This window comes from Podarcis erhardii (assembly GCF_964252035.2).
Source record: "Podarcis erhardii genome assembly, chromosome: 7".
In the NCBI taxonomy this organism is placed as follows: Eukaryota; Metazoa; Chordata; class Lepidosauria; order Squamata; family Lacertidae; genus Podarcis; species Podarcis erhardii.
The window spans coordinates 81,811,035-81,835,392 of record NC_138511.1 but is presented as its reverse complement, the minus strand read 5'-3'; the positions used below and the strand labels follow the sequence as shown (position 1 = coordinate 81,835,392).

At 52.6% G+C, this 24,358-nt stretch overlaps 1 protein-coding gene across 1 annotated transcript in view; it reads left to right on the top strand.

Annotated features, from left to right (window-relative positions):
- Positions 1-24,358, top strand: part of CIC (capicua transcriptional repressor) — a 46,711-nt gene that overhangs the window by 17,321 nt on the left and 5,032 nt on the right. The window contains exons 3-17 of the mRNA XM_081869907.1: positions 9,428-9,577; positions 9,749-9,965; positions 10,311-10,440; positions 10,634-10,816; positions 11,426-11,585; positions 11,682-11,860; positions 12,133-12,382; positions 16,093-16,193; positions 16,708-17,977; positions 19,089-19,309; positions 20,387-20,553; positions 20,707-20,900; positions 21,046-21,315; positions 22,014-22,459; positions 23,085-23,356. Coding sequence (XP_081726033.1) covers positions 9,428-9,577; positions 9,749-9,965; positions 10,311-10,440; positions 10,634-10,816; positions 11,426-11,585; positions 11,682-11,860; positions 12,133-12,382; positions 16,093-16,193; positions 16,708-17,977; positions 19,089-19,309; positions 20,387-20,553; positions 20,707-20,900; positions 21,046-21,315; positions 22,014-22,459; positions 23,085-23,356 — 4,210 coding nt within the window. The remainder of the gene's footprint in view (positions 1-9,427; positions 9,578-9,748; positions 9,966-10,310; positions 10,441-10,633; positions 10,817-11,425; positions 11,586-11,681; positions 11,861-12,132; positions 12,383-16,092; positions 16,194-16,707; positions 17,978-19,088; positions 19,310-20,386; positions 20,554-20,706; positions 20,901-21,045; positions 21,316-22,013; positions 22,460-23,084; positions 23,357-24,358) is intronic.

The window sequence follows — 24,358 nt, the reverse complement described above, 5'->3', positions numbered from 1 at the left end:
CGTGGCGCAGCATGGTGCCGCTTGAGCAAACCTCGGGGTACGTTCGCACTTCCTCTGAAAGTGCGAATTTCATGCTTGCAAGCTGGCGTTCCACACCTGTCTTGTGCTTTTATAAAAGGAAACCATCATTTTGTGGAAAGCGATCAAGCTTGGCAGACTCGCATGTGGGAGGGAAACTACAAAATCATCCTGTGGCATCTTAAACACTAACCCATTTATTAGATTATGACCTTTCATGGACTAGAGTCCACTGTACAGTGGTACCTCAGGTTATATACGCTTCAGGTTACATACGCCTCAGGTTACAGACTCCGCTAACCCAGAAACAGTGCTTCAGGTTAAGAACTTTGCTTCAAGATGAGAACAGAAATCGCACAGCAGCGGCACAGCGGCAGCAGGAGGCCCCATTAGCTAAAGTGGTGCTTCAGGTTAAGAACAGTTTCAGGTTAAGTACGGACCTCCAGAACGAATTAAGTACTTAACCTGAGGTACCACTGTAAAGCTTATACCACAATAGATTAATTAGTGTTTAAAGGGCTGTCAGACATTTTTTTGGGTTTTTTTGCTGCAACAAGTTAGTTTATTTTATACCCCACCTTTCCTCCAAGGAGCTCAAAGGGGCATACATTTTTCCCTGTGAGGTAAACTAGGCTGGAAGACAGTAACTGGCTAAAGGTCACCCAATGAGCTTCATGGCTGAGTGGGGATTTGAACCTTGTCTCTCAGGCCCTAGTCCTGGGACACTCTAACCCAGCTTGTTTTGGACTACAACTCCCATCATCCTTAGCTAGCAGGACCCAGTAGTCAGGGACGATGGGAACGGTAGTCCAAAAACAGCTGGAGTCCCAAGTTTGGGAAACCCTGCTCTAACCACTACACCACACTGGCCAGCCCCCCCCAGATGTTCTTGCAATGTGAGTCCGAGTGACTTTTCACGCTTTATTCGCCAGCCTGGATTCACCAGTGCTCACCCTGATAAACATGCAAAGCATGGCTGGGAGGGATGTGGACTTCGACTTGCATTAGACTTGCAACAGGCTCTGGCTCTCTGATGCACCTCTCTGCAATGTTTGGATTAGGACCAGCCGTAGCTCAGTGCCTGAGAACATGCTTTGTACCTAAGAAGGTATTTGGTGCAACCACTGACATTCTCAGATAAAATAAAATGGATCAGGTAGCAGCAGGTTATGGGAAAGACCCCCTGCCCCAAACCCTAGAGAGTCATTGCCAGTCAGAGTAGTTAATACTTGGAGAGATGGATGAATAGGAAGCTGTCTTATATCAGGCCAGGCTGTGGGTCTCATAGCATGAGAGTTTCAGGACACAGGTCTCCTTTTCCTCTTCCACTGCATCAGACATTAGTAGAACTCTGATGCCCTGGGTTGTTGTATAAGGTGTGATGTGTGGCTTTCTCCCTATTATGTAATGCAGCATGTACCTAGTTCCAGCACTGAATACCTGCTCTTACACAATTCCGGATGTTCCCTACACCCTGGAAAGTGCCAGGATATTAGTATGGTAAATGATTGTGCTCCCGACAGAGGACAGTGCCGAAAGCACGCCAGCAAGCCAGTTGTATAACACACCCTGCTATAGCCAGGATGCAAAACTCCCCATTCCGCAGGGGCCAGAGTGTGCACACAGCCTACTGCTGTGTGGGAAATCCAGATGGGAACAGATGGCAGTAGGCACCTGCGGTTGCCCTCTTTGCAGCTTTGCATGTGTGCACAAGAACGCAGCTTTCCCCCTACAGTGACTGGTGTTGTATTTGTATCAACACAGTACTAGGTCGACAAACGTTTAATGGCTAGTGGTCACTGGGGGTGGTCAACCTGTGTCTTGAGTCGTACCGTTTTCAACTCAGGCAGTGACTCAGATGATTGAATAATCTTCCACTTACGGTAACTGTGATCAATATCCCTCCATGCTGTTTACTAGCATGTTGAGGAGTAAGGCTCTCACCTCACCTCCACCCCCCATGTTCAGTTTTCTATGTGGAATGCATGCTTTTTGTATGGAAGAGCATTGAGTCATGCGCGTCTTTAGGCCTGAAGTGGTTTAGCCCGGCTATGGGATGACCACATTGAGTGACGGCTTAGCCTCAGTCAGGGCAGGACAGGAATTAAGCCAGAAGCATATTCGCCTTGAAAGAGGTGGACAATCCCAGTTGAGCCCGTCTCCCCTTGATTCGAGGTTTTTAAGCAGAGGTTGGATGGCCATCTGCCATGGATGCTTTAGCTGAGATTCCTGTTTTGCAGGGAGTTGGAACAGTTGACCCACAGGGTCCCTTCCAGCTCTATGATTCTATGATTCCTCATCTTCCCGTGAAAAAAGGAGGCCTTCATTTCTGGCAGTGTGTTCCTGTGTCCTCACCGAACATGAGCTTTTGCATGTGAGAGAATGTATTTCTCTACACAGAGTGAGTGTGGGCACTGAAGAAGCAAGACACACACGCACACCAGTGAAACTTCTAATGTTGCTTGCTTGCATTATGCGGATGAGAACTAGAAAGGCTCAGTGTTCTGGGACAGATCCCTTTATGTGGCCCTGAACTCCTTGGAGGAACTATGGATCGTCCGGGATTTGGTGGCCAACTCTTAGGTCCATTTAATCTGGAGGCCCTCTGCATTCCTTTTAGACGGACAGGATGGTGCGCTGTAAGTCGCCCCTCCCTTTAAGCCACCTTGAAGTAAGGAACTTAAGATACAGCTTTGATTTCTGTCGTTCACCCGAGAGAGAGGTACGGTATATCTGGGTTTTGAGTGTCACGTGCCTCCTGTTCTGCGAATATGTTTTCCTCCCTCTGTGCTACCTTCTGTCCTTTGCACTCAGCGGACATAAAATGCGCTTGCTGGCGAGAGAGAAGGCGGTGTGTGTGTGTGTGTGTGTGTGTGTGTGTTGCCCTTGGGCTGCAGAGTTTGCAGGAAAAAAGTTCTGCGGGCTCCTGTGAGGCAGCAGGTCTGCATGCAGCATGCGTGGCTGTGTCGGGGCAGAAGCATGAGGAAGGCTAGGCTCCTATGAGTTCTCTGCATGTGAGTCGATGTGCATTGCAGAGTGAGCATTGCAGAGTGAGCGTGGGTGGCGCTTTTTCTGTGCAATTGTTTTTTTCTCTCCCCCCCCCCCGCCCCAACGTCATGGTCAGTCTTCCCTTCCACCCCGCCCTTGGCGTAAGGCAGTGCGTGCTGGGAGTGGTGTGTTTGTGTCCTCTCCTTCTCACCCCCCCCCCAATTCCCTCAACAATGGGATCCTCGCCCAGGCCTGGCCTTGTGCCCAGATCTAGTGTGTGTGTGCTTGTGTATTGGTGTGTGTGTGTGTCTGTGATGGGGGGGGGTGTTCCTACGTGTCTCCTTACTTCACCTCATAGCCTATTGGCTGCCTGCTGGGGGAAAGAGGCTGGCTACAACTCACCCACCCCCAGCTGTGAGCAGAGGCAGCATTGAGTCAGTCTTGCGGGGGAAGGGGCTGTGGTACTCAGGGACAGGAAGGGGCTAAGGGAGGAGGTGAGTGTGAGTCATAGGGAGGCAAGCGGAGGCAGTTCTGTGGAAGAGGAGGCAGGGGGGGTGCCCTGGAGTGCACGACACTCGGGGTTCACTGCCTCTCTGCCCCCCCTTGCCCACACTCCTTTTTCCCGCCACCCTGCCCTAGGGAGGATAGATTATCCCAGGAATGCGTCTGTGCTGCAAGCTCTTAATCCCCAGCCGCACTGGGCTGCCTGCCAGCAGAAGCAGCTTCAGTGCATATGTGTGAGTAGTATGATAGGAGGGACTTTAATGTACGGACACGTATGTATCTAGGAGCATGACGGTGATGCACTCATCTTAAAAGGTCCTCCCTCAGCCTGCATGCTTAGCTGGGCTCGCGCCCATGTGCCCCATTCAGGTGTTACACAAGGATGCACTTAATCCCACGTGTGGGTCTGTCCATGCGTATAGCTAGCCAGGCGTGCGCCTTATCAAGGGTATGCTGGTGTGTATGTGTGTGTCCATGCCTCTGCGTCTATTCGATGTGGTGCCCCCTCACAGGCATCTGCCAGGGCATGTGTGGCCACAGGAATGACCACGATCCAAGTGGGTGCCCACATGGGCACAAAGTGGGTGGGGAAGGGGCATGTGGGGTGTATCATGTATGCACTGCATTTACACTCTACCTTTCTCCCCAAGGAGATCAGGGTAGGGTACCTGGTTCTCTCTCTCTCCCCCCTCCCCACATCCTTCATTTAATCCCCACAACAAGCCCAGGCTCAGAGGTGGTGACTGGTCCAAGGTCACGCCAAGGCAGCTTCACCTCTTGAGCAAGGATTTGAACCCTGGTCTCTCCCAGGTCCTAGACCGTTGTGCGCTAAGTCAATAAGCGGGGGGGGGGGGGGCAAACACCACAAATCTTGCACAGCTTTCCTCAATATCCCCTCCCTACTTTGCTTTGTCTTAAAAACAAAACAAAACTGCATTAGCCCTATTTGTTTCCTCTTTTTTCATACTCTTGACCTGGTTGGCCCCGTCACTACTTCCTGCCCATCCTTACCCCCCCATCTTCCCTTTTATTGCCCTTCCTCTTACCCCGCTTCCCCCTAAGCCCCCCCCTTCTTCCCTATGCCCCCTACTCTCATTTCCCCCTTTGCCTCCACCCCTCCACCCTTTGCCCCCACTCATTTCCATCCCCCTCCGCCCCCAGGATTTTCCCACCTCGCGCCCCCCCCGCCCCCCATCCTTCCCCTGCCCCCCTTATCACGCCTTTCTTGCCCCCTCTCCCCTCACTTCGCCTCCCTTTTTCTCTCCTCCGCTCCCCCCCCCTCCCCGGGCGTGGTCTCTCCCTCTCTCCCTGGGTTCCGACGGGCGGGCCTGAGGCGGCGGTAGAGTACAAGAGAGAAGACGGGGGGGGGGGGAGTCGCGGGAGGCGGGAGAAGAGGAGGAGAAGGCGACTGGTAGTAAACCACGGCCAATGGGAATCCCTCTCACCCCCCACCTCTCTCTCTCTCTCTCTCTCTCTCTCCCTCTCTCTCTCTCTCTCCCGCCCCGCGATCCGTTCCTTCCCCCCCCACCGCCACCCTCGCGGCGGCTCGCGGATTTGCATATGACTGACATTCCAGGGGCGGCCAATGGGCGGCCGCGGTGCGTGCGGCAGGGAGGGGTGCTCATTTGCATGTGAATGACCCAGCGCGGCGGCAGCCAATGGCGCGGCGGGGGCTAATTGGGCATGCGTGACGACGGCAGTCTGCGTGAGTGTGTGTGAGGGAGAGAGAGAGAGAGAGAGCGCGAGTGAGTGAGGAGAAGAAGGAGGGAGCGGGCGAGGAGAGCGAGAGGAGGGCGGTTCGGGCGAGGGGGCCGCCCTTGTTCGTAGCCCAGAGCGGCCGGGAGAGGGAGGAGGAGGCGGGCAGGCAGTGAATGGTGTTTGGTTACAACGTTACAACCGGAGGGGACGGCGCGACAGGCGGAGCAGCAGCAGCGACAGCCTCCTCCCTCCGTCTCCGTCAAGACGCTCCGCGACAAGCAACCGCCCGCCTGTCGCCGACAGTGGCTGCGAGGAGGAGGAGGAAGGGGAGGCGGGCAGACGGGAATAGGCGGACAACTCGCGACCTCTCCCCTTCCCCTCCCTCCCCCACCCCGGTCTCTTCCTGCCTTCCCAATGCGCGCACACCGTAATCCTGCCAGGCGACAAGCCTCTGGCCGGGGATCGGGGCAGGCGGTGTGGGCGCGCTCTCTCTCCGCCCCCCTTCCAACCCCTCTCCTTCCTACCCACCCGCTTTCATCGCTGAGGTGCTAAAGTGCCCTTGCATACTCGCACACACCCACCTCTAGAAACTGCACCTCAAAGCAGCCTGTATTTCCCTCCCTCCCTCCCTCCCTCCCTCTCTTTTTCTCTCCCACCAGCACCTTCCTCTCAACACTGCTGGACCCACACGCCCCTCTCTTTTTGCACACCCTGCCAGAGCAGCCGGCTTGGCACATGGGTGCGCGCACACACACGCCACCGCCACACGGCTACCTACCTCGCCTCCCTCTGCTCCCCCACCCTAAGATGTTTCCTAACTTACCCCATGCTGACTGCCGGACACGCTGCTGCGCCTGTGAGGAGGACCAGAGCAGGCCGTAGGAGAAGAGTGTTGCCCCTCCTGCTGCTGCTGCTGCTGCTGTTGCACATGGGCGGCAGTGTCGTGGTGAGCCTTCAGATTGTTGACATCCAGCTGGCCTTCGCCCCGCATGGGACTTTCTAAGGTGGCCCTCTGCCGTGGAGAGGAACTGGCTTGCTGACCCAGCGCGCACCCAAAGCTGCAGACTTCAGTTGGCCTGTTAAAGAGACCACCCCCCCACGCCTCCCTCCCCAGGGTAAGGGCAGGGGGAGAATGCTCTCCGGACTGGGCAGCTGAGAGACACGTGGTCCACCTGCCCTCAGGACAACGGCTCAACACGCCTTGGGATGTTCTCCACAGAAAGACCCCCGTCAGCGTTGCCCCCTCTGCCACACAGGGGGCTAGGCATGTTCGGTCAGTGAATTCTGGGTTGCAGAGTGGTAATTCTGAAAGGTGGATATGTTTGTTTATGGAGACATGCAAGGCACGCCTTGGTCTTCTCTCATACTCTCTTCATGCTGGAAAGATGGGTGATTGGAAGATATAGTTGACCTGAAGCTGACCTTTAACCTTTCTTGTGTCGCAAGAGATTGAGGGTGTTTTCCATTTCATACTGAGATGACTGTAGAAGTGAAATCTGCAGGATGGAAGGGGGCGTGGGTTCCTTGATATTTCCATTTCATTCACATAGTCCCCTTTTAAGTTCAGGAGGTCAGTTGGCTGCAGATGGGGAATGGTATTCGAAGATTCCCTCTTCCCCTTCCGTGGCTACAATTTCTATTCCTTGTCTTAAGACGAGGAGCAAATGTTGGATATTTGAATTTGCAGTATTGTGTTTGGTGGTCCATTATGCTAGCAGCAGCTTGGCACCCAGGTGAACTTTTTCTTGGAGTTGGAGATGTTGCAAGTGACAGAACAGCAGCCTTTTTTTTCAGCATATCTGGATGCAGTAAAAAGACACAGCAGCCTGTGGTAAAGGTGGCAACCCTGACTGAGTTTTGTCTGAAGCCCCTCCCTATGGGCACTCCTCCCCTCTCCTCCCCACCCCTTTATTAGCATCCTCTGTGGAAAGGTGATTGGAGAAGATTCCATGTGTTGCTGTTTTCATGCTTTCAGTTCTTTTAATTTGCATGCCATGTCTTGCATCCATGCCAGCTCAGTGAACTTGCTTGCTTTGTCTCCACCTCTGTAGATGAGAAATCAAGGCTTAGGGAATGCTGGTGGGCTTGCGGTTGGTTTATAAAACTGGATTTCTTGTCCTGTTCTCTGTGTTGGATGGGGGCATCTTGGGGGTCAGGAAAGGACGCGGGATGCCATGATTCCACATGGTGCTGCTTCAGACGAGCCCTGTTCTTCGTCACGTGTGTTGTAGTTTTTCTCGATGGACAGCAGCTTCAATCTTGGAAGCTAAATCAGTAATCTTTACTTGGGGGGGGGGTCAGCCTCCAGTCGTGACATTTTAAGAGCCTTGTTGCTTTGCTGAGACCGGAGGGAGGGTCTTACTATTTTGTGCCCTTCCTTCTGCTGTCGCCCTCCTCCCTTCTCATCCTTCCCCTCCGCATAGGGATGTGGTCACCAGCCGGAGGACAGGAAGCCACTGAGCCAGCATTTCCCGGCACAGTCCAACCACGATGCGCTGAGTGCTTTTAATAATTGAGTTAACTTTACACGCAGGCACAGGAGCGATGTGACTGATCCATCGGGGATGCAAAGGAAGGAAGAGAGAGAGAGAGGAATGATGGGAAAGGGGCTTAGCACTGGGAATAGAACTATCCTTTTCTTTCTGGAAAGCAGAGGGCCCCCCCTTCTATTATGATTTTAGCATTTTTCTTATCAAACAAGTACATCCATTTTTTAAAAAACCCCAAACCGTAAGTAAAATCCAAATAAAACCAAAAGCCCCCAGCCTGCAAAGGAATGATGAGCAATGCAGGGACATGGGAAACTTTATATACCAGGACAGATTATTTGTCCATCTGGCTCAGCATTGCCTACTTTGGCTGGCAGCAGCACCCCAGGGCCTCTGGTAGAGGCATTTCTTGACCTGACCTTTTTAGCTGGGGATGCCAGGGATCAAACCTGTGGCCTTCTGTGTATTATTCCACCAAAGTATAGTCAAAACTAAGTATGAATTGGTTTTCTGGTAGGTATGTTATTGCTTGTGGAGTGCTGAGCACTTAAGAATGCAGGTGACCCTGAGCAGCAGTTGCTTCACGGGGATGAGGGTAGCATAAAGTATGTTAGGTTGTGCTGTAAGTTTGTGCTGCTGTTTAGAATCAACACTACTCACTCCACAGAATTAAGCCTGAGGCATCTTTGTGCACAGCTGATTAGCATGTAGTTTTCCAGTTATGCATGTCAGCTGTGTTTTGTAGAGGCTGTTTGTGGGATGGTAGGGTGTCCTGTGTTGTTTCCTGTAAAAAACAACAACACATGATATGGTTTGTTGCAGTGGTGCAAGGCTCTGGTTTAGTCACACTGGTTTAGTCAAGCTGTAGTGGACACTGTGAGTCCACGTGCCATAGAGCTGAGTGTCTCCTGTAGAGGTGTTTTCACAATATTTTCAGCTTACTGGTGTTGCGTATGCGGTTTGTTTTTTGGGTGCCATAGAACCAGGAAGTACAGATGCTGCAAATTTGATTGTGTGTGCACACGCGTACGCAAACACATGCAAGCCAGCTCAGGTCTCTCTCTCCTAAGCAATAATAGCCTTTTCTTGGAACCCCAAGAAGGAAGTCTTGCTTAGCCTGATACAGGGGCAGCAGGAAGTGATGGGAGGGAGAGCCAGTGCAAGCAGATCACTTCCACCTTCAAGGAATAGCTTCTAATGGGGGGCAGTGCTGATGTCTATGGACACTTCCTAGGTGGGGAGGACCTTCTTCTCCTGAGGGCACAGCCCTGGGGCGCCGTTTGGCTTCCCTTGCCCCATGCAGCCTGAGCTCCTGAGGATGCTCTCAAGCCCTCTGGCTGGGATGGAGCCAAGTAGCTTGGCTGCCCCAGCAAGCGTGGGAGTCTGAGTGAGCTGGGCCCCTCACCCCTTCCCTCCCCTTCCCCTCCTGCAGCTGTAAAATTCCTTTGCCTGGCTTCCAGCTGGGAAGGGCGGAGGAGGGGGGTGTTGCTTCCTGGCAGGCAAAGGAGAAAATCTCTCCCACCCCCAGGGACCTAGAAGCTAGCGATAAGGCATGGCACAGATTGTGGCTGTTAGAGGTGTGCATGAGAGAGAAAGGGAACTGGAGGAAGGGAGGCTTGGACTGTGATTCAACCCTGGAATCCCGACTCCCAGTCTCCTCTTCCCTTTATTTTACTTGCTGGTCTGAGCTGACTGTTGCAACACTTTCTCTCTTCTCCCGTTCCTTCCAGTGTGGACAAATGTGGAGCCACGGTCTGTGGCTGTATTCCCATGGCACTCCCTTGTGCCCTTCCTGGCTCCCAGCCAGCCTGATTCCTCCGTGCAGCCGACCGAAGGCCAGCAGCCTGTCAGCCACCCGTCTACATCCAATCAGAACAAAGGCAAGTGCGCAGGGCGGGGCGAGGGGAAGAAAGGGGGCAGGTGCTGAATTTCCACCAAGGTTTCCTGCTATGGGACAGGCCAGCAGGTAGGACCGGGCATGCTTGCAACTCCTTGCCCTCCTCCGCAAGAGCACATGGCTGTTCATTCTCACCCGAGGCTTTCCATTTCAGAACCTCCAGAATCAGCTGCTGTGGCCCATGAGCTTCCCAGCGTGTCTTCGGGGGCCGAAACAGGGAGGCCAAACACTTCGCACCCTGACAGCCCGACTCCAGTTTCCCAGCCATCAGCGGCGACTCCTGGAGGGAGCGGAGGGCCAGCCCAGCAGGAAGATGACGTCCCAGGGCACTCGCGCCTGGACAGCGAGACAGAGAGCGATCACGACGATGCGTGAGTTCTGCTGCCTTCTGGGGCTGCTCCATCGTGCTTTGTTGCGGTTCTCCTTCCAACAGCCTTGTGAGGTCACAGCTCCCCCCCCCACCTGACAGACAGCTGTTTTATAGCTGTGGGCGACTTGCACAAGCTATAAGTCCACGATAGAGGTGGGACCCCAGCACAGTGGAGCAGGGAATGTGCTGCTGGAAGGAGCGGCGTGAGGCAGTTGGGAGAGAACCCTAAAACAGAGAGGGAACGGGGAGCATGGTTAAGTTGAAGGAGGATGTCAGGAGACCCGGGCGAGGTGGCGGCGCTGGGAATAGTTTGGAGAAGATGGTGAAATTGGACTTCCTTCTGTAGGTTCCTGTCCGTTGTATCTTCTGAGATGCAACTCCCACTGCTGCCGGGCAAGCGTCGTACCCAGTCACTGAGCGCTCTGCCCAAAGACCGAGATTCATCTTCCGAGAAGGATGGGCGCAGTCCTAACAAGGTGAGGGATCTTTTTCTTCATCACCTCTTCTCTCTCTCTCTCTCTCTTTCTTTCTCATATTCCTTAGCCTCCCTTCTCCCCATTCAGCTGTGGAATGCTCCACCAGTATTCAGGGTTCACCCTGGGTAAAATATAAGTTTAGTGGTGGCTTTGGTGCTCTTTGCATCCACACACCCCCCTTTTTTTTTTGCAGAGAGAAAAAGATCACATCCGGCGGCCTATGAATGCTTTCATGATCTTCAGCAAGCGACACCGGGCCCTGGTGCACCAACGGCACCCTAACCAAGACAACCGTACCGTCAGCAAGATCCTAGGCGAGTGGTGGTACGCGCTGGGGCCCAAGGAGAAGCAGAAGTACCACGACCTGGCCTTCCAGGTACAGCCTCCTAGGGAGCGTAACACGGAGAGTGAGTCGGGAGCCTTATCTGCAAGTGCTGTTGCCTCCCATAGTGCAGCTAGCATGCCTGTCTTAGATCAGTGGCTTCTTTCATCCAGCATTCTGTCTCCCAAGAGTGATGCTGTTAAGCAGGGCCTGATGGTGAAAGCCAGGGCTGTATGCATGTAACCTTTTCAGGAGTACAGAAAAGGTACGCAAGCTTGTATGGTTGCAGACCTGAGTTTCTGAAGAATATCTGCTTTCATGTAATTACAAAAGCAAGTCTCCGGCCTTTAGGTTGCCAAAATATGCTTGAAAAATTCATAGCTAAAGCCTAGTAAAATCTCAGAAGCAGCAGTTTTAAAGGGAACATGGATGCTGTGTCTTGCTTTGTTTCTTTTCCCAGTGTATAGCAACGATGCACAATTTGCTCATTTTAGATGGGATTCAGATCTCCATTGCACAGAATTTTAACTTTTGTGGCATGGAGTCTGCAACAGCCATTCCCACTTTTCCCCCTCAGTAGCTGGTACATTGCCTAGGAATCTTTTCTTCATTTCTCTCCGTTCTCGACTTTCCTCTCTCCCTGCCCCCCCCAAAAAAAACCAGGTGAAGGAAGCCCATTTCAAAGCACACCCTGACTGGAAGTGGTGTAACAAAGATCGGAAAAAGTCTAGCTCAGACGTGAAGCCCTCGGGGCCAGGGGGATGCTCCAAGGAGACCCGAGAACGCAGCATGTCTGAGACGGGTACCGCTGCTGTGCCAGGAGGTGAGCTCCTTTCATATCTCTCTTCCCCCTGCCACCCCCACCCCTTGCTTTAAGGCTCTCTCCTTCTTGTCTTATCACTCTCTGCTTCCCCACCAGGCCCTTCCGAGATGCAGGTGCTGCTGGGGCCAGAGGGCAAGGCAGGCATGGTAGGATCCGGCCACAGCCATGGGGAGCGGATCCTGCCCTCGGCGGGGCCTGGCGCACAGCGCCCCCGGGCCTTCTCCCACAGTGGGGTGCATGGGATGGAGAGCGACCATGACAGCCAGGTGCTGCAGGTACGTTGGCACACTCTTCTGGCGGCGAGGGGCGGGGCAGTAGGAGGTCATGGAGAATCTGGGTTCCGATCAGTTCCAGGGGAACTGGGGCTTTGGGAAGGAGAAGGGATTATTGCTTGCTACATTATTATGGCCTACACTAGTTCTGGGGTTTCCTTGTCGGTTCAGCTGTTGTTTTGCCACCCAGTTCCTTCTTTCAGCTGAAGTCTGACCTGACACAAATCCTTCAGGTCGCAGATCAAGGATCACCTTGTTGCTCTGGGAGATGCGAGGCTCTAACAGATGACACTATTCTGTTCCAGATGTGCTCAGGACAGTCTCTGTACGTCAGTGGGAAGGGGCAGTTCGGGGGGCTGGGCCCTTCGGGGTCCCCATTTGCAACCCCAGGCGAAGGCCCCAGGCACTCCTTGCACCTGCACTCCTCCCGTGCCTCCCGTTCTCAGCGCACAACCAGCGAGGACATGACCAGCGACGAGGAGCGAATGGTCATCTGCGAAGAGGAGGGTGATGACGACGTCATTGGTAAGGAGTCCCTGCCCCAAATGCTAGCACAACGCTTTCGCTTATCCCTGAATCACACTGAGCTCGGAGCATTTAAACTTGTTGCCCTAAATTCCTGCATGGCTGCCCTCCTCCTAAAGTAAAGGATGAGGAACATTGCAAATATACTGGGGGTGAGGAAGATGACACGTTAATTAAATGCTGTGGTTTCAAGAACTTGATGCAAACCATGAACTAATAGTTCAGCATTAAATTTAAGTTGAAAGCTGGAGGACTGATTTTCATCAATAAGACGTGCACTGTTTTGGAATAAGCTTGCTGGTCTGCTAACTGTTGCCCTCACATCTGCAGCAAGAATAGCGTGTGGTCTTGTATGGCCTTGGTGCTGCTCTTGTGCTATAAATATGAGTGTACCTATATTCTTACCTACCCACTGACCCAACTCTTGCTAGGAGTTTGCCCCTTGCAGACTAGAAGGTTATTCAGCACTGTGTTATAGGTGCACCTAGCTTGTTCTAGGGCATGACTTAAAGTTGCTTTCTGGGGCGATGGGAGCCCAGTTTGTTGTCCTGCAAACCCAAATTCATGCAAATCTACCATGTGCCACACAAATCTTGTACTTAATCTGTTATCAAATGATGTTACATCTGATAAAATTCAGTGAAACCAAGGAGGCAGGATTTTCTGCGATTTCTGGGAGCTTGTAGAGGCGAAGAAGCTGGGCCCCCTAAGTTATCTTTGACTCTCACTTCTACAATGCTAAAGTTGATTGGGTGGGACTGGAAAGGCTGTGACCCCCATGGATTTAAGAAAGTGTTAGGTTTTTGTGAAATACCTTGTGATTTGCTGCACGGATAATGTAGCGCAAGGATGAAGAAATTGCTACTCTTCCATTACTGATGAGTGGTATCCTTTTTTCTCTATGTATTCTGAGATTGTAGTTTGTGGGCATGGAAAATGGTACTGGGAAATTAGTACTTGGGATTTAGCATCTTCAAAATTCCTTAAGTTTCTAACATTTAAGACTGCAAAGATGGGCTGGTGGACTGCCTTTCCATGACTGGGAGAGAAGCAAAGTGAAAATACGCAAACCAAGTAAATATATAAAAACAAAACAAATTCCTTCCAGTAGCACCTTAAAGACCAACTAAGTCAGTTTTTGGTATGAGCTTTCGTGTGCATGCACACTTCTTCAGATACACTGAAACAGAAGTTTCCAGACCCTTCTATATAGTGAGAAGGTGGGGAGGGGTATTACTCAGAAGGGTGGTGGGAATGGGTGATTGGCAGATAGCTGTGATGAGCCTGTTGACGACTCTTAACGACTGCAATAGGTCTTACAGGAAAAAGCAAGGGGTGAAAAGGTGAAAAATGGCAGAAATATTTTTCAGAAATAGACTGGAAAGAGAAGCTGCTGAATTACAACTTATCACCAAACTTAAAACCATGGAGAAACCTGGTCTGAACAAAGACCTTGGATTCTTATCTCATTATACATGACAAAGCCATTTTTCACCTTTTCACCCCTTGCTTTTTCCTGTAAGACCTATTGCAGTCGTTAAGAGTCGTCAACAGGCTCATCACAGCTATCTGCCAATCACCCATTCCCACCACCCTTCTGAGTAATACCCCTCCCCACCTTCTCACTATATAGAAGGGTCTGGAAACTTCTGTTTCAGTGTATCTGAAGTAGTGTGCATGCACACGAAAGCTCATACCAAGAACTGACTTAGTTGGTCTTTAAGGTGCTACTGGAAGGAATTTGTTTTGTTTTGACTATGGCAGACCAACACGGCTACCTATCTGCAAGTAAATATATGCCCTCGTTAGCATGATTTATGCAGATTGCAGAATAGTGTGACTGTCCTGAATGCCTGGATAGCTCAGTTGGCTAGAGTGTGGTGCTGATAACGCCAAGGTTTGCAGGTTTGATCCCATATTCCTACTAGATGATCCTCAGGATCCCTTCAAACAATACGATTCTATGATTCCACCGTGTTTTTCCCCTCCTCCTGATTTATACAGTCTTGCCAATAAAAAGGAACTTTAATTTACTTCGGTCAGAGTGCAACACCGACTGTTCTTTACCTGCAGTGACAAGCTGTGCTATTACACTGTAAGCTAAACAAATGTTCCCCGCTACCCAAACCGTTCAAATTTTATTAGCTCAAATAAATGAATGGAATTTCCTCTTCTAGACACAAACTCAATTCAGCAATGGAAGCAGCCACCTCTTTTCGAACAGTAGCTTTAGGCAAGCTGCTCTAATCACCAAATTGCACCACAGAAGGAAGAAAGAGGGATAAAACTCAAAATATTGGTGGCGGGAGGGGTGCAAAGTGAGGGCACAGGAGTGATGACGTCCCCTTTGGGGAGCGTGGAATCTCCTCCCAGGTGCCATTTCATATTGAAGTCTTCTGTCTTACTCCCATAACCATAATGGCTCAGACTTCCCCATTTATTAAAAAAACACAGGTGTTTTCTGTACCACGAGATCATTGTACTCTGTATTAGTTAATGTGGAATAAGCTGCTCTCAAACAAGCTTCTCTATGTCCTGATTCCCTTGCACACAATCCATCATGTGGGATAGAATGCAGAGTGAGGCAGTTTGCTGTGCTGCTTTATTGAGGCTGGATGTTCTTGGCGGTAGAGCCAAGTGACCTGCATGCAAAAGACCCCAGGCTTAATCATTGGAATTTCCAGGTAGACGCCTGCTTGGCACCCTGGAGAGCATCAGCCAGCCAGTTACTGCAGACAGTATTGAGGCAGATGAGGCCAGTGGTCTGATTCTGAATAACGTGTCTTCCTAATCCCAAGAGGCATTTATTACAGGAGTGGGATAGTCCCATTCTTGTTGCTACTTGCTTTTTAGATTGTGAACGTAGTGGTAGTGGTGCATACTGGCATTAAAAGGTAACTAAGGGATGCGGGTGGCGCTGTGGGTCAAAGCCTAGGACACAGAGCCTAGGACTTGCCAATCAGAAGGTCGGCAGTTCGAATCCCCGTGACGGGGTGAGCTCCCGTTGCTCAGTCCCTGCTCCTGCCAACCTAGCAGTTCGAAAGCACGTCAAAGTGCAAGTAGATAAATAGGTACCGCTCTGGCGGGAAGGTAAATGGCGTTTCTGTGTGCTGCTCTGGTTTGCCAGAAGCGGCTTAGTCATACTGGCCACATGTACGCCGGCTCCCTCGGCCAATAAAGCGAGATGAGCGCCGCAACCCCAGAGTTGGCCACGACTGGACCTAATGGTCAGGGGTCCCCTTTACCCCCTTTTTAATCTGCATTTAAATGCAATCTTGATTATTTACTGAACAAGATTCTCTGAACACCAGAAGCCAGATTGCTCTGCTTCAAAGCTGGGCTGCGGGTAGGTAAAGAGATGGACATTTCTGCCTCTCGTTTTCTGTCCTGCGCGGTGTTTTGTTGTGCCCTGGTTATTGGCCCATTACCAGCACCTTCTTTTCCTCTGATTACTTAGCTCCCTTCTGCACCCAGAGCCCCTAATTTAGATCTCTTCAGGGGGCCAGCAGCTACAATTCCTAACACACACACACACACTGCAAAAAATTAGAAATTTTGCCTGTACTTGCAGTAAGTGAATTTGCAGATTTGCAGTAATCCTATCTCTCGGATAAAAATCTCTGCCTCTCCAGGAGAGTTTTGGAGAGGGAGTGGGGGATGTTTGGAGGTGGTCAGGTGTCTTGCTGACTCATGCTTCTGCCCTCTTACAGCTGATGATGGGTTCAACCCTGCTGATGTTGACCTCAAATGCAAGGAACGAGTGACGGACAGCGACAGCGAGGGTTCCTTGGGGGATGAATCCGACAACAAGGTGAGTAGGCTGGAAGTAAAGGAATAAGGGTGCAACTATAAGCCTTGCAACATAAAGAGGTTGTGGCAAAGAGAGAGGAATCTTTGCTTTTTGTGGGGGTCTGGCAGTGGGATGCTTCAGAGTGTTCAAAGCACCGCATGCGTCTTCCTTGCTGCAAGCTAAACTCCTGGCTTTTGGTATGGCATCTTTAGAGGTTTTTAATTAATGCTTTGTGTTAAGATGAGCAAACACAAGCACAGTCCTTTGCAGGCAAGGCGCTGGAGCTGAGAGAGGGGGACTTTGCTGCCCTCTTGGTGGAAGTGAGATTCGAAATGCGAACTGTCCTGGTTCAGAACTCATTCCTGTTTTGGGACTTAGAATTGCAGAGTTGCAAGGGATTCCGATGGTCATTTAGTCCAACCCGCTGCTATGCAGGACTGGCGATGCTGTAAGGAAGAGTATGAAAGCAACGCTGTCGAGGAGATTGCTCACAGGTGTTCGGCAGCCTTCTAACCCTTTCCCCATCTGCTCGCAGGACTTTGGGCGCAAGCTCTTCTCCCCGGTGATCCGCTCGGCTGCGCTGCCTCCTTCCTCCGGTGCCTTTGCCCCCTGCCGCCCGCCGCCCCCTCTGGACTTGGAGCCACCCCCGCCTCCCCACAGCCTCGACCAGCAGCCCCCTCCCAAGACGTACGGCTCCTTCCAGCTGGCCCCCAGCACCTTCAAGGCCCAAGACTCCCGAGGAGGGCTCCGCCCTCACAACACCCCAGCCAAACGCCTGGAGCCGCGCTTCGAATCGGCGGCAGCCTCTTACCGGCGGAAGCGGGCAGACAGTGCTGGAGGGGGCTCTCAGGCAGCAGCCACAGAGTCTGGGGTGGCCCCCCTGGCCGCCCCTACTCACTCGGTCATCTCTTCACCTGGTGGAATGTTTCAGGCCGTGGTGCTCTCCGATTCCGCCCGCTTGTCCTCGGGCACCGTGCTGGTGACGGCCCCGTCCATGAGCGCCCCGAATGTGGGAGTGATCGGCTACAGCGGCGCACCCAGCCTGGTCCGCACGGCCTCCACCGTTGTCACCAACGTGGTCAAGCCGGTTAGCAGCACCCCGGTGCCCATCGCCAGCAAGCCCTTTCCGCGCGGGTCAGGGGAGGGGCTCCCGTTGCTCAGCCCCCCTCCCTCAGACGGGGCCACAAAGGCGGAAGGGATTTCTGTGGGGCGCCTCGGCCTCCTCTACGCCGACAAGAAGACTCAGCCGCCCTCGGCGATGCCTGGGATCCAAGCCACGTCGCCTCACCTTGTAGCCGGCCCTCTCATTGGGCAAGGCTTGACCGCTGTGGGGAAGGGGCCTGCCAACCAGGGCAGCGTGGTGACCAACCTCCTTGTGGGAGCTCAAGGCTACGGGCAAGCGGGCAGCACGGGAGGGGCTGCCGTTCCGGTGACTGTCTTGCCCCCCGGCGCCATCGCACAGCAGCCCTCGGTGCAGTTCATCACGCAGAATCCGCCTGGGCCTGGGCAGAACGGCCCAGTGCCGCTCAGCATCCTGCAGCCTCAGGGCATCCTCTCGGGGGCAGCGGGCAAGGCGGGCGGCATCACTCAGGTGCAATACATCCTGCCCACCTTGCCTCAGCAGCTGCAGGTGGCCGGGGGAAAGGTGCCGGCGGGAGCGGGTGCTCCTGGAGCTGCCAGCATCCATTTCACTCTTCCGCCAGCCAACGGGAAGGTGATCGCCACACCCCAAGCCATCCCCATCATCCAGCCTGCTCCAGGAAGCGGCAACAGCAATGTCACAGTCATGTCCTCAGCACCCAAAGGTAAGGGCATGGGCCTTTTTGCTTGATATGCCCTCCGTACCAATATTTTATTTTTAAAAAAAGATAATTGCATCACATCAGAGGCTTAGACCTCACCCTGCCTAGTCTCTCTGTAATTCTTAAGACTGATTGAGAATGCTTCCTGGCTAGTTCATCCATGCCCCATGATGGAGTGCAGAAAGAGATTCATTTTCATTAACGGATCTCTCATCCCTGGAGGGTCACCGTGCCCCAAAGCATTACACATTTTAGAAGCGCCAGGTTCCAGACATTTTTAATACATGAAGGGGGGGTTTTACCTGAACCTCCTACCACCTCTGTGTTAACTGAGCTCGCCTAACTGTTAGTGGTGATGGCATGGGTCACCGTTTTGTATGGCAGAGTTCACTTCCGGTCCCTGGGCAAGCAAGAGGCGGCCGGCCGACAAGAATATGCACATTGTCTCTCCCTGGTGTAAAAGATCCAAGAAGAGCCGTGCTGCATTGGGCCAGGGCCCTGTCTAGTCCAGTATCCCATTTTCCATAGCAAGAGCCATGTGCCTTTGGGGAGCCCCTAATGCAAGGCATGAGGTCAATTGGCCTCTCCAGAAACGTGTGTTATGTGACCATCACAGCTAGTAGCCCCTGATAGCCTTTGCCCTCCATGAATTTGTCTAACCCCCTCCCCCAACCGCTGCCCTTTAAAGATTACGGTCAAGGTGCCTGCCTGATGTCAGCAGGCAGGGAGCTCCGCCATATTGGTGCTGCCACCCTGGAAGATTTGATTCCTTGCAAATGGGAAGCAAGCATTACGTTGCCTCTGTCACGGTGCCAGTTCTGTGGAGTAGTTGGGCCGCCACATACAGGGTAAGGCGATCTTGCAGAAAAACAGTAGAATTACGTAATCCTTGATCGATCTTCCAAACTTGAGAAGCCCCAAATGTAGCTTTCCTCGTAGGGAGAGGTGCTTTTGTCCTCCCGATAGTTGCCCTGTCCTGTGCCTTTCCCAGCTCTGCAACATCCTTTATGAGATGTGGTACCTTGGTACCTCCGCTCAGATGCTGGGCTTTTTGAGATCCGTAAACTGACCTCGCTGTGTGCGCCTCTCTTCTCTCTCCCTCTCTCGCCCCCAGTTCAGTCAGTGTCTCCAGTTCAAGCTCCTTCTCCCGGAACTTCAACCCACCTCGTGTCTGGGCAGGTGGTGCCCCCTGCTGGGCTCCAGGTACAAGGCAAGGTCCTGGTGCCTATGGCACCCCCACAGGTGACGGTGCGCACCTCCACTGCCACCCAGCTGCCTCTGGTGACCCCATCTTTCCCCGTCCCGGTGCAGAACGGGAGCCAGCCAGCCAGCAAGGTTAGTTAATTGGGAGTGGGGGGGAGGGGGCTGTGCTGGGTACCTTATGCTACAGGTGAAGGTGGTGGTATCTGCTAATTGTGAATACTACGCTTGGCGTAAATGCTGCAGGACTGTCCAATAATAATAGTAGTAGTTTTAGTAGCAGTAGTTGTTGTTCTGGCGGCTGCTATTATTACTTTCTTGCACAAAGGGTGGGGTAGCTGGCCAATTCGTGGAGCAGTAGGTAAGCCTAGGGATGGGGGTTTGAAATTACCTCCATGTAGGAGTCTTTATTCCCTGTCCTCTGCATATCCTACTTGGGTCACTCTCTGGGTTTCAAAGTCCAGGTACTTCCCTTGAACCGCAAGGTCTTTAATTCATGGCATGTAAAAAAACAACAAACCCCAAGCTTTCTATAACCTGCCAAGATACCTTTGGCTAGTACAGTTCTTTCATTTGTTTTTGACTCTTGTATTCCCCCTTTTCCTTGCAAATAGTGTAATCAAGTTTCTTTGAGTATATTGTTAACGTAGTACAACGTGGGGAGGAGAGCAGAGCCTCTTGTTGTGTAGCAATGCTTAATTCAGTTGCTCATTCTATAAGTAAAGCAAAGAAAAACTCAACCCAGCTGAACGATGGCACTCTGCTGTAGGGCCACAGGCATGCTTTGAAACTGGAGGATTGAAACTTTGGTACAGGATGTGTTGCTTTGAGTGGAATGCTGAGAAAACTCTGCTTTAATCTCTTTCTTTCTGGATGAGTTTATCATTTTCAGGATTGTGGGGAGGGACTTTAAAAACGAAGGAGAGATAAAACTAAAAGGCGATTGGTGGGCCCAGATGGTTTCTTCCTCACAGCTCTCTGTCCCTACTGATCATAGGCTGCAGTTCCCACTCACACTTCAACGCTCCTTCCTCTCTTCCAGTTAGGGCAGCTAAGGCAGCATAGGTTACACGAATACCGTTCCTACTATTGCAGATGTTGAATTCTGACAAATCAGACCTGAATGCCGTGTGGAAACAGTGTTTTCATGATGTTCGCTGACAGCTCTGATTGACAGGTCTGCCTGGCCACCCCCTCTTTCTGCTTTTCCAGATCATCCAGCTCACCCCGGTGCCCGTGGTTCAGCCCCAGCCCTCCTCGCAAAGCAGCGCCACCTTGGTTCCACCCCTTAGCCCAGCTGCTCTCCAAGGCACTGTGGCCACTGCCGTCATGGGCTCCCCAAGCCAAACCCAGAAAGTCCTCTTGCCCTCCTCCACCAGGTACAGACCCACCCCCCTACTGATTGGGTACGCCAGATCCTGGGGGCACCCTGCCTGGGGGGTGGGGAAGGTGGCAGGGGCGTGATCTTGTTCATTTCAGCATCAGCCACCTCCTTTGCTATAACACACTTTCCCCCCTCTCTCTGCCCCCAGGATCACCTACGTGCAGTCAACAGCCGGGCACCCCCTCTCCCTGGGCACCTCGGCCTCCCACACACAGCCCAGTGCCCCCCCGGCCACACCTGCCACAACCTACGTTCAGTCCCCAGTGGGCCCTGCCCCCATGGCACTGGGTTTCACAGCCATCGGACCGAATGGGCAGGCCATAGTGCAGCCGCTGCTCTCAGGTAAGGTTGGCAAGGCAGCTGGGAGGGGGGCGGATGGGGCCAGGCTGGACGGATGCACTTGGCAAGGGGCATGGGGGCAATGAGAGATGGCGCCAAGGGTCGACTGGCTTGCCTATGATTCCACTGCCCATTCTGCTTCCTGCAGGTCAGAACCCTCTGCTGGCTCCAGGGCAAGTGGTGTCCCCACTGCAGAGCCCCCAGCTCCCGGCGTCCTGTGCCGGACAAGGGCAGGTCATCACTGCCATCTACCCCAGCCCCACGGGGACCAGTCCTGCTCAGCCCACCAGCCATGGCGTGGTCTACACCGTGGCAGCCACAAGCACCGTCACAGTCTCCTCTCCCACAGCCATCCTGCCCAAGGGGGGCAGCAGCACTCAGAGCCCAGGGGGCCCCGGCCAGGGCCTGATTTCCACAGGTACGGGGTGGGTGGGTGGGTGGGTGGCTAGGTGGGTAGCAGCAGGGAAGCCCCACTTGAAGGTGGGGCTTGACCCAGAGGGAGGAAACTGAGAAGTAGGGGAGGCAGCCAGGGAGGACACTGGGCTAAAAGAAACAAATTGTACACCTAGGCTGCAGTTTGTAATCCCCGCAAATGTTGCCTATTGTTTTGCATCATTTGAAGTCCATAAGGAGTAGTAATCTTGCTCTTTTTAAAAAAATGTGCATTCCACTATAGTGCATTCCATTATAGTGGAATGTATGAAAAAGGATATTGCCATGACAACAGAAAAAGTATAATGAGAAAGATTGGAAGTTTTTTGCAAAAAAATTTTTTTTTTTTTATAGATATCATGTCGTATAAATCTTTGGTCTTTTTTTCTTTTTATCATTTTTTTGTCTTTGTTTCAAAATTTTCCTTTTTCCCTTTTCTTTTCTTTTCTTTTCTTTAAATCTGAAATACTTACCTTCGTTGTATGTTTGTATCTTTGTATTTTGAACCAATAAAGATTTAAATTTATTTTTTTTAAAAGTGTGTGGGGCACTCTTGCTTGGCAGCACTATGTTACTGTGGTGCTGGATCTGCTCTGATCCTGAGTTAGGTGGGCTTTCTTTCCCTTTTGAGAGTTTCTGACTTGACTCTAACCAGCTTCGTTTTCCCACCTCCCTCCTACTCAGCTACCCCTGCCGCTCCTCCAACGGTTCCCCGACCTCAGCGCCTACCGCTCAAGCCCCTCCAGAAGGTGAAGGCCACGATCGCCAGCATCCCAGTCGGCTCTTACGAATCCTCCCCCTCTCCGGGTCCTGCCCGGCCCCCCGGAGGGCAGCAGCAGGAGCCGGGAGGGTCGCGATGCCACCGGGAGGCCGAAGCCGCAGGAGAAGCCCGGGAGGCAGGGCCCCAGGAGCCACCTCTTTCCCCCGTGTGCCGGGGCAGCGAACAGAACCCCCCGCCCAAAGCCCAGGATCTGAAGCGGGAGTCCTGGGAGCCAGTGTCACCCCCGTCTCCCCAGCAACCGCAGGTCATGGAGGCAGCGCCCACGGAAATCTGGAGCCAGCGGGAGGCAGGAGCCGGCGAAGAGAGGGCGGTCCGTGAGCCTCCACTGGGCAGCAAAGGGACCGAGGCGGTAAGGAGGAGATACGAGGCCTTTGCTCAACCTGTGCTCCCAGCGCTTGGAAATCCCGCAACCGTCTTTGCCAACCCAGCCCCCCCCCCCAACATTTCACTGGGGCAGGCGGAAACTGGAAAAATCTTCCACAAAGTCTCCAGCAGAAGCTCCAAGGTGATGGTTCTGCGTCAGGGGAGCACAGCCACTGAGAATGCCTCTCTGTGCCAGCCTTGACCAACATGCGCTCCCCCCTCCCCCCCAGCCAATATTTTGGCCTACAATTCCCATCAGCCCCAGCCAGCATGTCCCTGGAGATTCCCCCAAGCTGCGGCCTGAGCATCTCCTGGAGACTTTGGAAGATCTTCCCCGTTTTCACCTGCTTTCCGGTACCCAGTTTTAAGCTCATGAAAGGTTACAGGGTTTTGATCTTCGGGATTGAGGCTTCTGGGCTGTGCATTTATATAATAACCTCCCGCACATAATCATCTTGCCTTGCGAAGCAAGCAAGAGGGTCTCCCCACTAGTAGTTCACCTCCCCATTTGCCAGCCTTGCTGATCTGCCTCCATGTTGGCTCACCCTCCTTCTGAATGCCTCTTCCCAGATGCTCTCTGGTAGTAAACACCCTATTCCTTTCTTCCCCAGGCCCACAAGTTCTCAACTTCCCCGGACTGGAGAACGGCCAGTGCTGAGGGCCGTGGTGAAGCATCTGCCCCATCCACAGGCCCGCTGACTTCCTCGCTCAGCCCTGGTCCTTCGAGCTCCACGGAGGCCCCTAGAGGAGGCCCCTCGACTCTTGCTCCAGCAGCAGCAGCCTCCACATCCGAAGCAGGGCCCGAGCAGAAGGAGGTCCCCGTGGGGAAGAAAGTCAAGGTCCGGCCTCCGCCGCTGAAGAAAACCTTCGACTCTGTTGACAAGTGAGTGATTGGGGAGCTGCAGGAATGGGTTGCCAAAGACCTAAAGCACAGGCAGCTGCTGTATGCAGAGTCAGATTATTTGGTCCAGCTAGCTCAGAGTGGTCTGCACTGATCATAGAATCATAGAGTTGGAAGAGACCACAAGGGCCATCGAGTCCAACCCCCTGCCAAGCAGGAAACACCATCAGAGCACTCATGACATATGGTTGTCAAGCCTCTGCTTAAAGACCTCCAAAGAAGGAGACTCCACCACACTCCTTGGCAGCAAATTCCACTGTCGAACAGCTCTTACTGTCAGGAAGTTCCTCCTAATGTTTAGGTGGAATCTTCTTTCTTGTAGTTTGGAACCATTGCTCCGTGTCCGCTTCTCTGGAGCAGCAGAAAACAACCTTTCTCCCTCCTCTATTTGACATCCTTTTATATATTTGAACATGGCTATCATATTGGCAGTGGCTGTCTGGGGTTTCAGGCAGGGAGTCTTTCCCTGGAGATGTTGAACCCCAGGACCTTTTGCATGCAAAGCAGATGCTCTATCACCAAGTTACATCCCTTTCCCAGGAGTTACATTTTGCAAAGTGCTCTGGGGTATCTGGAGTTCTTCATCAGGGGTTGCCGAATTCCCCCCTCCTACCCCTCAAATGCAGCTTGCTTGTTGATACAATATTATTATTATTTTATTTACATGCCAACCATCTGACTGGGTTATGCCAGCCACTCCTTTCCTTCAATAGGCAGTTGGCTGCTGGCAGTTAGCTTGAAGGGACCACCTTCCGTTCATGCTGGTTGTATTTATATTATACGTATTATCACGTGGTTCTCCTAGAGTCATAGAACTGTAGAGTGGGAAAGGGAACCCTGAGGGTCATCTAGTCCAACCCCTTGCAGTGCAAGAATCTTAGCTGAAGCTTCCATGAGAGATGGCCATCCAACCTCTGCTTTAAAACCTCCAAGGGGTCCATAAACTCCTGAGGGAGAGACAGTTCCACTGTCAAATAGCTCTTA